Source organism: Colius striatus, chromosome 21 (assembly GCF_028858725.1).
Source record: "Colius striatus isolate bColStr4 chromosome 21, bColStr4.1.hap1, whole genome shotgun sequence".
NCBI lineage: Eukaryota > Metazoa > Chordata > Aves > Coliiformes > Coliidae > Colius > Colius striatus.
In genome coordinates this window covers 7,078,142-7,090,761 of record NC_084779.1, presented here as the reverse complement: position 1 = coordinate 7,090,761, position 12,620 = coordinate 7,078,142, and the positions used below count along the sequence as shown (strand labels likewise).

At 48.4% G+C, this 12,620-nt stretch overlaps 1 protein-coding gene across 3 annotated transcripts in view; it reads right to left on the bottom strand.

The window, feature by feature from the left end:
• SAMD11 (sterile alpha motif domain containing 11) overlaps positions 1-12,620 on the bottom strand; it is a 158,983-nt gene that overhangs the window by 74,795 nt on the left and 71,568 nt on the right. For all 3 annotated transcript variants that reach the window (XM_062012846.1, XM_062012847.1, XM_062012848.1), the window contains one exon: positions 7,843-8,021. In XM_062012846.1, the coding sequence (XP_061868830.1) occupies positions 7,843-8,021 (179 nt within the window). The remainder of the gene's footprint in view (positions 1-7,842; positions 8,022-12,620) is intronic.

Genomic DNA, 12,620 nt, shown 5'->3' with positions numbered 1-12,620 from the left:
ACAACCTGTGCTTTAAGATAACCTGCCCCATGGGCCTCTACTCCGAAGGCAACAAGCATTTACTCCAAGCAGTGCTCAGAGTCTAACAGTGGCCCAACAGTTCATTTTGGGCCACATATGTTCCAGTCTCCTGATCATCTTGGTGGCCCTGCACTGGCCTCTCCCCAGCATTTCCCTGTCTGCCTTGAACTGGGGAGCCCAGAACTGGACACAGGACTCCAGATGAGGCCTCAGCAGAGGGGGAAAAGCTCCCTCAACCTGCTGCCCACACTCTTCCTAATGCCCAAGGTGCCACTGGCCTTGGCATGAGGGCTCGGTGCTGCACATTTAATTTGCTGCCCACCAGTACTGCCAGGCCCCTCTCCACAGACACATCCTATGCCACATCCCACCCTAGCACCAAGGGAACAGGCAGGCAGGTACCTCCCAGCCATGGGCACAAGGCCAGAGGGTGAAATGAAGCAGTCTGGCAGCAAAGGGAATGGAGAGCAGAGCAGGAGCTTGCCTGGGCTCCCTGCTCCCCACTTTGGGTTCCAATGTAACTTCCAGCTTCTCATGGTCTGTTGCAGCTACTGCCATGGGCAGACTGCAGGTAATGATCCTGAGTGTCAGGCAGAGGCATGTCTCATCATGAGACTTAGCACAGCACTACCTCAGAGACTTATAAGCAGGGGGGAGGGAAAAAACCTGGTACCAAAGGAATAGCTCAGATCCACACAGAGGCAGAAATATCCATTTGCTGAGATGGATAATTAACCACCCATATTTAGACAATGAAAAGGTGAGAATGAAATTAAAGTCTAATTATTCTGGGGGAGGGCTGGGGGGATAGGGAGCAGAACCAAGCACTCCTTCCACATCTCTGTGGCGTTATCACCCATTAGATTTCTGAGGCCAACATCTTGCTTTAATGGGTTATTCATCCAATTGAAATCAAATCACTAATAATCTGCAAACTATCAGCTGCACAAGCCTGTCCTAGGGCTGTATGAAGAGTGGTGAGCAGGAGGTAGTCCCTTCTAAATTGATAACAGAAGAGGAGGGGGGGGGAAAACCCAAAAGCCATAGCCAAGCAAGCAAAGGTGCTACAGCTGCTCCTGCCTCTCCCACCTCCTCACCCAGCCAAGCTCTCAGCCACAGCATCATCACTGAGCAAATGGTCAATACCAATGACCAGATGGGCCCCAGAGCAAGAGCTCCCTGCACAGCTCTGTGAGCAGGGAGGGCAGGCTGAGGGGTGCACAAGCTGAGGGAATTCAACTGCTGCCTCAGGCACTCCAGCAAGGAGGGACTAAATGTCAGGGTTTGGTTTGTGCAAAGGATGAAGTTACTGATACGTGTATGTGAACCAAAACAAATAAACAAAACACTAGGAAGGACTGAGGCTATTCCAGGCATCTCTGGAGCCTGTTCTGGAATGAGAATCCAGCCCAGAAAAAAAAGAAGTGCCAGAGCTGGCAAAATAATGGAGAGCAGCTGGGACAGGGTTTAATTTTTAAGTAGTTTCTCTCCCTCCTGTCATTCCTTTGTTACCCTAATAGTCCCTGCAAGCTTTCAACACCAGAGAGGCAACCATGCAAGAGGCCAACAGAGTGAGTCAGGCATCCCCCAAAAGCCTTGTCACTCCAGGGGTAGGAACAACCCAGTTCTGCAGCTGAGCTTGTGTGCTGTGGCCAACTTGCTTTCTGCTGCTCCCTTTGGCTCTCTCCACTGTCCCAGGTGCATGCTGCAGTAACCAACACCCCACTGCATGGAAGTGTAGAGACTCCCAGGCAGCATCCAGCTACAGGAACAGCTCATTACTGCAGAAAGAGAACCTATCACAGTCCCATTTCTTACCCATAATTGCCTCTGTCTAACCTCACTTCATTATAAGATTAACACTTGCTTTGGATGCAGTTTCTCTGGACGTTTCAATTTGCACAGGCAAAGCCACAGAGAAGGCAAAAATAATGACAAGGCTTCCCCACATCCTCTGGTTTAGAAGACTGCACTAAAGGGAGAATATTGGCTAAAGGGTGAATTAAGGACTTCTGCTCAACTGGCACAGCCCAGCACCACCACAGCCACTGAGAAGTCAGGCCCTTGGTACCAGCATCCTGCAGGGAAACACGAAGCACTGGGGCACACAGTGAGGCCTCTGCAATGCAGGGAAGCAGCCTGGAGAGAGGCATTTGTAGGTGTCACCATGCAGGCTGCTGGGTTGGATGGTCAGAGCTAGCTCCTGCTTCCTCCCCACTCTTCACACAGATCCCTGTGTCTGCTTCCAGTCTCCCTACAGCCATGCAATGCTATTTTCAAGCAGCCAGCACTAAGAAGCTCGTGCAGGCAATGACCAGGGATAGGCTCCTCTGCAAGAACAGCCTTAAGATTGCAGCAAGACTGAGACTTGGGGCACTTGGGTTATCCTCCACTGTGAAATTGATGCTGCAAGGGTCACATACAGGGAGACAAAGCAACACAGATCACTTGTGGGTCAAGATTTCATTTGCTTTCACCCTTACACTTCACCTTTCTGGTCTCACATCTCCTTCCTGGGCTTTTCTTGCTGTTTATTGTGTTTTATCCTGCAGCAGCCCTGAGAAGTAAGTAGCCATCTTTACTCTCTCTCTCTCTCTCCTCCCTCAAATATATGTCCTCATTAGGTCAATGACATGCTTCCTGGCACTCTGGACCAAGTCCAGCCTTTGCTTCCCAGAGGGACCTTTAATATCTTTATTGAATACAGTGCCTGGTTGAGAGGAAAAGGGGAAAGGGGGGAAGCAAAGAGAAAGCAGAAGAGACAATTCTGCAGAGGAATGAAGGAAGGACTGACAGAAAATAACTGAAAGAAAACTGCCATAAAGCAGCAAAATATGTCTCCAGGCACAAGAGGGGCTCTGCCTGCCTCCCTCCTCCTCTGGAGCCCTGGCAATAGAAGAAGGGCTGTCAAATCTAATCGAAGAGCCTGATTCACGGCGGGTGCCCAGAGCCCTACTCTGTCATGTGTCTAGACTGTCTTCAGTTGCATGCTGCTTGGAAGAGCCTTGTCAGCTTAGCCCAGATCCCAGACATGCCCTGGCTTCAGCAGCAGGTAAAAAGAAGCAGCGTTGTGTGGCGTATCCTGCCATGAAACTGAGCTCCAGCATGAAGGGGGATGTCAGACAGCTCTCAGCCCAGGGCAGCACCAGCATGGGCTGTCTGTGAGCACTGCAGCAAGAGGGCAAGCAAGAGAAAGAAGGCAAAGGCACTGTGTACACTGCACATCAGCTGAGAAAGCGTTGGGGACCTCATGGCTCTGAATTACAAGCAGGTACATGTGACAAATATAATGGGGTGGTGCTCGGGTTTGATCTTCAATCAATTAGGGAGTCAAAGAGCAGCAGCCTTATGGGATATAAGAAATAGCTTTCCACTTAGAAAGGCAGGCAGTGGCAATGCTGACAGCCACTAGCCATTAAGGCTTAGTGGAGGTCAGTAATTTTGCTATTAGAAAATGGACACTGAGTGAGGAGAATGCTGTGAAGCTGGGCTGCCAGCTGAGGGATGCTGGGGGACAGCAACTTGTCCCTGTCTGGATTCCAGCCCTGCTCACATGTCAATAGGGATGAGGAGACAGTGTTTCACCATTGCCTCAGTAAGCACCTTCATTTCCAATGGCTTCAAATAACACTAATCCCAAGCCAGGTGCTACACACAGGGGTCACACTGCTCACACAGCCAGAGAGGATTCAGGGCTTCTCCTTGCACAGACACCCTGGAATGGGACAACTCTGTTATTTCTCCTCAGAATGGTTTGTATCTCCAGAGCAATATTTGGCAAGGCCCCCAGCTCACTGTGTGCTCATACTGTACAATCTGCTCCTATTTTTGCTCCCAGTCCTCTCTTTAGAAGTATTCCAAAGGCATTTTCCCCACACGTGTCCCTTTGCACTCATCCTGCCCATTACTCAGCCCAGTGCATGTGTTTACTGATATGCTGGGCAGGTTCCTTCAGAGACAGGTCAGGTCAAAACCTTTCACCATTTCAAAGAAGTGCTCAAGCATTATTACTTCTTCTTAGCCTCATTTTGCTGGGGACTTAGTCAAAGCTGTGTGTGAGCTGTTCCTAACCTACTCTGTTAATCAGCTGCTCTCATTATGTCTCTCCTCTTTCCCTCCTCTCCACACTAATGAAAAAGGCCAGTCTTTAAAACAGAAATCAGGCTCATGCACCCACAGGACAATTCTGGGCTTAAACCCAACAGCACCTCAGGGTTTTACTGACCCTCACTCTCTGGCTTTCCTCTCTTTTGGAGCTTCTTGGGATAATGGAGATCCTCAAAGGCAACTTTGAACCTCAGTGTGACAAAGCTCATTGGCTGTTCCTGAGGTGATGGATGCAATTCTGTGTCCCTTGGAATCTCCCAGTGAGGGTAAGGAAGTCAAATGCTCCCCAAACTACAGCAGAGCAATGGGATCTGTAGCCTCAAACTTCCTCTGTGTTGCTTGTGTCTAGGACAAACCAGAGAGTGGGAGCAAAGAAACAGACTGGCATAAATGTCAGTTCAGCTTTCTGAGGAGAGGCAGCTTCATTAATAACAGTCTGCCAGGAAGGGAAAAAAGGCTTCAGGAAGCCAAGGATTCCACCTGAAGTCTGCTCTACGTGGCTCTTGTGCCAGTTCAGCTCTTATGACTAAAAGAACTGTACAAGTGACATAGGTGCATTGATACAGAAATGCCTTTTGTTGCCTCAAATGGGAAAAGCTCCCTTCAGAGCCAGACAAGGATCCTCAGTTGGAGAGCACACAGCTTCAGCCAGCCACAGCAATTAAGGCCATGCAACTGGTGCATGGAGGCACTGGTGGCAAGAGCAAGGTTTTTCAAGAGCCCCAAATCTGCTGGAAAGAAGGAGGATTTTCCTCTGCAATGCTGTCCCAATAATCTCCAGAGCTGAGTGCTTACAGTCTGAGTATCAAGCTACGGTATCAAGCTCAGCAGATGCCTCTGGTTACATGAGACAAGATTTTAAGCCCTCTGTTTTCCAGACAGGAGGCATAATACAAAGGCTACTTAGCACACCCTGCAAAGCAGGCTAAAGAGGACTCAGGAGGTCTCACAACAAGATGAAAACATTCACCTTTAAGCTTGGGTCACCTGGATTTCAAAGCAGATGAGCCAAGCTCACTGCAGTGAGAGGCAAAGCAGCCTGTGTGCAAAGCAGCAGAGTGACACAGGTTTGTAGGCACTTGGTTGTGAAATAAGTTGGCATACACTGAAGTGCACTAACTTCAGTGGTAGTTATAGGTCTCTGTTCCCTTCTAACACTGGGAGAACATCATCAGGCAGGTTTTCTCTGCCTCACACCTCCTCTGAAGTTCATCACCACGAGCAATTGCTTAAGATCAGAGAGGCAATTGCTGCCAAAGGCCAAGGTGAGGGACTGACCAGCCAAGAAACTAAGATCTGTCTCCTTTACTAATCCATAGAGTCTTTTCTTTGCCAATGCCCAGACCCCAAAGCAGCAGAAAACATTCCCTTGTGCCAAGAATGACAGGAACAAACAGTCAACATAGAATAGGGGGAAGAAAAGGTATCAATGTTCAAAGCAACGATGCAAATGCTGACAGAGTGGAAGTGCAGGCAGGTGTGCACGAGGGCCATCCAGGGGCACAGCAAGAAAACACAGGTTTGCTCAGGCCCTGACCTTGTTTTCCTGCCATCACAGTTTAACCTATTTCTTCCTCTCAGTGGGAGACAATAAAACCTCAGCCCAATCCATCACCAATCAGGGGAGGATACAACAGGTGAATTAAAACCAGAAAGCAGATGGGGCACTGTCTCTGACAGGCTCCAGCTGTCGAGTCTGTGAGCTGTCTGGTCTTTATGATGCTGCTGCTGTCTCCAGAGCCAGCCCCATCACACCTTCCAGCCCAGCCCCTGGGCTACTAATGACACTGGGAACAGAGCCAGAGCCTGCTCTGTGCAGGAGTCACTTCCATCCATTGCTCTTGAGCAGGTGGAAACAGCCAGTCCTCTCCCTCTTTGGAACAGGAGGGTTGGGAGACTCCTTTGCAATGGCCAGAAGTGCCTGTAAATGCTGAGGGATTTGAGCAGTAGTTGTTCCCTGTCTGGGCACCAAGCACTGAATTACATGCTCTCTGTTATTACTCAGGAGTGCTGCCTGGCTCCTGTTTGCCCCAGCTCTTTCAGCTTTTCCCCCACACCCTGTTATCTGAGCTCTCAGGAAAAAGAAAAGAACAACAGTACAAAAAGCACTGAGAGTTTAACCTGTCTGCTAAGAATCATCCACTCCTCTAAGGAATCAAAACAAGAGATCTTCAGACAAGTAGTGAAGAGCACAGAAATGATAAGCTGGGGGACCACTAGCTAATAACTATTAAGTGTTTTTTCTTCACTTTCTAATAAACAAGGCAAAGCAATTACAGTAATTAAAGATTTAAGATAAGAGCACTTTATATTTGGGGGGCCTAGCATATCAATTATGTAGTTATCATGCTGTTCTCCCTCCTAATGAGGCAATCTAGCACTATAATTTTGCAGAATTAAAAGCATAATTAAAGGGGGCAGGAAAAGAAGGGCACTTTACCAAAACTGATTAGGAAGAGCTCCCTCTCCCTCTGTGGCTCCTGTGCACATGCACAGTGCAGATGCATTCCCCAAACACCTTTCCATTTCCCAGAGATAACCCTTGAACATGGCTCTTGGACAGCTGCAATGATAAACCCAGACTTTAATTACAGGAGGGTTTTATGAGAAGAGCTAGTTAGTGTTTTGTCTCCCTACTTTCAAGCTCTCGGCTGCTGAACGTAGCAGCATCTGTTGGAAGGCAAGGCAGGGAAATAGCTCATCTACTCAGGAGCAAGGAACACATAAAACATAAGAAAAGCAATTACATGCCTTTGGTTTCCACTCCTCTGTTTTTATAGGGCTTGTCTTAGGATCTGAGTGATTTTATGCATCAGAGGAAGATGACAATCAAGATGAGTTGCAATGATATGCATGGGAGGTTGAGCACTGTGCCTTTAGGTATTTATTTTCCTGTAGTTACAGGTCTTCTAAACAGCACATTTTTTTTTTCAGAGGCATCAGAAAACTTGGTATTTTTCAGCTGAACCTTCACTGAGCCCATCCATGAGAGTCCAAGTGACAGTTACCAGAATGCAGCCCAAGACAACCCCTTCTCTACCTCTAAGCCTGCATGGCTCTAGGGTGAAGGTGTATGGTACTGAGCAAGGCATGAGCAAAAAACTGAGGTATCTGAGTGACTCTGTCCACTGCAACTCCCTGACTTTTAGATGACAGGATCAGGGAGACATGGCTATCCTCTTTGACACTTGAAACCAACAACATGTAACAACAGCCACTGCTGCTACCTCCTTCCCAAACTTTGCTCCCCAACACTAGATTGTCCAGTTGATCTTACATCAGAATTTGGGGATGACTGAAAGCAAGAGGCAGGACTTTGGAGCCACACATCTCTATTCTCACACAGCTATGTCAAGGTCCACAGCTGACTTCTTGGTCATGCAATTTGTTTGCCCCACCAGGCACAAAGATACAGAATGCTGGACAGAAGGTGAAATACCATCTGTAGTCTGCAAATCCAGATGCTTTTAGTGCTAAACCAAGGCCCATGATGCAAGGCCCCATAGAGCCCTATTCACCCCAAGGAGAGTGAGCAGAAAGGAGGACTCAGTTCCTCTTTCTGAGCTACAACATGACAGTTGCACTTTGATTTCAAGCCCTGGAGGTGACTCCTTTGGGCAGCTTGAGCAGTATTGGCTCACAAAAGGCTGATCACCTGCTGCCCAGTTTTCTGTGTCTTTGCTTTTGCAATGCAGCACTCTGGCAGAAAAGTACCTTCTTTTCATGATACTGATGTGGAGATCCTCCTCCTGCTTTACTTCAGGGTGCTGACCATTGCTCTTATCGCTCTCTTCGCTGTCGTCACTGTGTGAGAAAATTGAGGTCAGCTCTTTCTTTGGGATCCTGGTTGGAGGTAAAGGGATTGTCCTCTTCTCTGCCAGGCGCCCCCGGTTCTGGCCCAGCATGGAATCAGTTGCAATGGCAAAAGGCAGGAGGGAAAAAAGAGAAGAGAACAAGGATTTGGTTAGGTGAGCCAGAACTGAGCAGCTCCTCTCAAACTGCTGCCCAACAAAGGCAATGCTGTTGGTCACTGCAGGTTTCAGGCTGGTACTTTGGGTGAGCAAAGGCTATGTGCACTTTGCAAATGACTTTTCAGCAGAGGTCTATCTGCATCTAGTTATCCCAGCTCTAATAGTCAAGTCATGCCCTTCCAGCCTCTCCCCACCTCTTCATCATCCATGCCAACACAAAAGGAAGATGGCAGCAGAATTAGGCACCAACCTCTCTCTTCAGAGTGTTTCCTACCAAGTGAGGCACATTAATACAACACAACAGGTTAAATTAAACCTTCACCAGTAGCCCAGGGAAAACATGATCCAGATAACCCAGAACACTTTTGACTGCAAAGGGAAAACTGCCTATGCTAGCCAGCACTGCATTTGTCTCTCCCACCAGTGAACAGTTCCCATCAGTTTCAACTGGAATGACGACTTTCTGAGGCTACTTTTCACTGCTCATTTGCATGTTCAGATGAATCTAGCAGGTCCTGCCTTGTGCAGACCTTCCCTAGGCTGTCTTGGCAATGTACTTCCCTCAACAATTCACTTCTGACAAGACACAAATAAACAGGAGGAAAACTCCCAAGAGGCAAAAGTGCTTTTTTCACTGCATCTGTGTACAGAACCCAGCACAGCATGGCCTTGGTCCCAAACTCCTGCCAGGAGTGAATGTATTGCACATGACTCTGCCCCTGCACCCTTTGTGGCTGATCCACCAGCAGATATAAGCCTTGTTTCATGCCCATTCTTTGTCCAGCTATGTAGGCATACTTCCTTCAGCTGGACAGGTCATGGAAAAGGAACATGTTTCTAGTAAGGACTAGAACAAGAGGAAGAAAGGTGTGGGAAACAGGTAGAGTAAGTGCAGAGGTGCATTCAACTAATAACAGTTTCTCTGAGACATGGACTCCAACCTTCCAAATAAACCTGGCAACATGAAAATGTCTTGGGAAAGCCAGTCAGGCTCTGCAGGGGAGAACAGGAGACACTAAGTGACACAAGAACCCATGTTTATGTCATTATACAAATTGAGGCCTTTCTGCAAACACTCAACAAAAACTTCTTGTTTACCTCTGTCTATAAATTCCAGTTGAGATCATTAAGGGGAGCCCTAATTGTCATGATAATTAGCTAAATCCATCTGGAAGGCATCACACCAAGGAGGCACATTAGCTTTCCCATTCTGATGCAGCTCTCTGTCAACTGCAGACACCCAAGAGAGAGAAGAGCAGTGGGCCAAAAATGGGAAAACAAGGAAAAAGACACACACTTGCCTCTTGAGAGACATGAAGAAGAGAAATGCACTCATGGGCAGCAACAAGGTGAATGCTGGATGGGATCAGCAGTGGGGTGGCAGCAGGAGCAGGGCAGGGATTGTCCCTTGTGCTGGGCCCTGGGGAGGCTGCAGCTCCAGGGCTGTGTCAGTGTTGGCCCCTCACTCACTGCCACAGGGACACTGAGGGGCTGGAGAAGAGGAGGCTGAAGAAATGGCTTCAAATGCTGCTCCAGGGGAGGTTGAGGCTGGAGCTGAGGCAGAACTGTTTCCCTGAGAGGGGTGTGAGCCCCTGTGCCAGGCTGCCCAGGGAGCTGGGGGAGTGCCCAGCCCTGGAGGGATCCCACAGCCCTGGGGCTGAGGTGCTGAGGGCTGTGGGTTGGTGCTGGGCTGGGCAGGGTGAAGGGAGGGGATGGACTCAGGAGCTTCAAGGGCTTTTCCAACCAAAATGATTCCATAAATGGTGTGTCTCCCACCCTTAAATACTTCTCACATACCAGATGCATTCCCTGTCCTTCTTGCTCCAGGGCATACAGAGCTGCCCCTCTGCCTAAAGCCAGCTTAGGAACTACAGTTCACACAGTGTCAAAGGGACAGCAGGGAGAAGGAGGGAGAGGGAAGAAATGGAAAAGCAAGGAGGGCTGTATTTGCACCAGATTCCTGCCATGCTGCAAGGCTTGGGTTTGCTGTCAGCATCACTCCAAAGCTCTATTTATTCTTCTGAAGTCCCAGTTTATCACAACAATTAAAGGGGGAGAGAGGGAGGGTGTGCAAATCTCTGCTTCAAAATCATTGCAATTCCCACTCTGCTGTGACTTCACAGGCTAAAGAGAACAGCACTGATCAGATACTAAAAACCATTTTATGGCCATAATGGTACCTTTGAGTAGTTACCAGGTCTCAGTGACTGCCCAGGGACTCATCAGCCCTAACAAGAGTGAGAGTGCAGCAAAAACAGAGGCACTAAACCTGGAGACACAGCCCATCAAGGCCAGGGACACAGGCTTCCCCCTCTCCTCAGAATGCTTATCCTTTGCCTTTGAATTGGATTGTTCCACCTAAAGCTGCTGCACACACACACACATATGTGCCTATATCTGTAATACACAAATACACAGATATCTCTATAGAGATATTACCCAACACACAGCTTCTTCCCTTAAAAGACAAATGAACGTGAATGAGAACCTGCACCTGCAGCAATCTCTGGTCACAGGTGACCTCTACTACTCTTCTTCTGACCATGGCCAAGCTTAAAACCAGAGGCTCAGCAGTTCCAGTGCCCTTGCAAGCCACCTGCACTCCAGCAATGCTTTGCTGGTTTGAAGTTGGGTCTGTATTTTTGCCATGAGCTTTGGAGCCTTCTCTTTCTTTATTCATTTGTTTGTGTTTGCTCTGTTGCCAGAAAATTAGAATAGACCAAGCCAATCAATTTTGCCTTTTATGCCCATCTATAGTCAGTTTTGAATCAATTGCACTTTCTTAATCTGGTTAGAGACATTCACCAGTAGATATATATTACTTTTAAATTAAGCACAAAGGTAGCCAGAAGCCCAACTCCACAACCTGCTGCAATCAATTGTCTTTCCATTGACTTGAAAGGACACTGGTCCAAGCTGCAAACACAAACCACTCAGTTGTGAGAAGCACACCATGCAAAGGAATCATTCCTACCACTCTGCCTTTTGCTGGAGTCCTCTGCCAGCTGTACAGGCAGCTTCCAGGACAGGAATGTCCCTACAGAGCTGAGCAGCATCTTGAGATACCTCCAGTGCCTCAGATTCAGGGTTGTCAACTCCCACTTGGCACACAGTGGCAGGTAGTTAAAGTATGCACTTAACAGAGCAAGAATACACCCAGAGACTGCGGTGGCATCACTCTACATGGGGAGGTACATCAGGATTTGTAGCTATTTGATGGAAGCCTCATCATCTCACAGTAAAACCAGCCTGTGTTTGTGTGTCATTCCAGAGGGATCTCACACATTAAGGGGATGCTGATGTTGAACCTTGTGAGAAGGTCTGAAACCTGCCTCCCCGTTTGTTGATGTTTATTGGGATGTTGGATGCTTGGGAAAACAGCCCAATCAATAGACCCCTACTGCCAGAGAGCCAGGCATCTCAGGGCTCTAGCTCCAGCCTGCTAAATGGCTTCATTCTTCCCCACATGAAGAAAAGGGGGAAGGTTTGCTTTGCCAGCTGGCTTGCTTAAGCTACCAGGACTGTTTTGTGCAATGGGTCTGGAGGAGCATTTTCTCTAGCTGCATAACCAACAGCTGCTAGTACAGCACTCCCAGCAAAACAGATGAAGCACACACAGGGTTCAAATAAGCCTTAGAGGTCAGCCCAGCAAAGCCAGGTTGTCTGCCAGCTCCCCAGCCCAGGAGTACAGACAGGAGATGGTGTAAGGAACAGAGGACACCCCTGAGAGCAGGGGCAGTGCAGGATCCCCACTGAGGACCTGTTCAACACGTGCATCTGTGGGTGCAATACAGCTGCTGCAGAGCCACTGCACACGTGCCCTCCCTTACACTGCCACAAACCCTCCAACAACCTCTTCAGTGCCTGAGAGGAGGCAAAGATGTTTGCTGTCAGGACAAACACTGACTCTTGAGAGCTTTTATGTTCCTTTCATAGCACAAGGCTTTCCCCCAGTCCTTGGATAGAAGGTGGGGGGCTGCAGAACAGATCCCTCGTCCTTTAATCAGTGCCACTGGAAAGTTAAAGGTTTCTGCAATTCCCCAAAGCCTTTGCAAGGTGAGTGTTGAGGGCACTGCAGAATTGCCTCATGTGTTAGGACTCCCTTTCCCTTATGCACTGCTAAAAGCTTAACTTTGTGGGTTGTGATTCCAGGTAAGGAAACACAGCTGGAGTTTGAGTCAATCACCCTCTGCTCCCCCAAACATTCAGCTGCTCCTGCACCAGTCCAGCCCTCAGCCACTCACCACTTCACCCCTCCCAGGCTCTTCTGACACCATTAATTGCTTTCATTGCCTCTCAAAGTATTGCCTGGGTGGGAGGTTGCTTTGTTTTTCAGAATCACACACTTTTCCTTTCCCCAGGAAAAACCCGATGGGTACCAACACACTCCTTAAAGTCACCCATTACCCAAGTCTAGAGATGCAACTGCAAGTGAAAAACAGAAGCCAAAAGCTTGGGAGCAGAGGCAGGTTACCTGAGTGGAGAAGCCTGGAAGCCTGACCCGTTCTGTCGTGAAAGCAA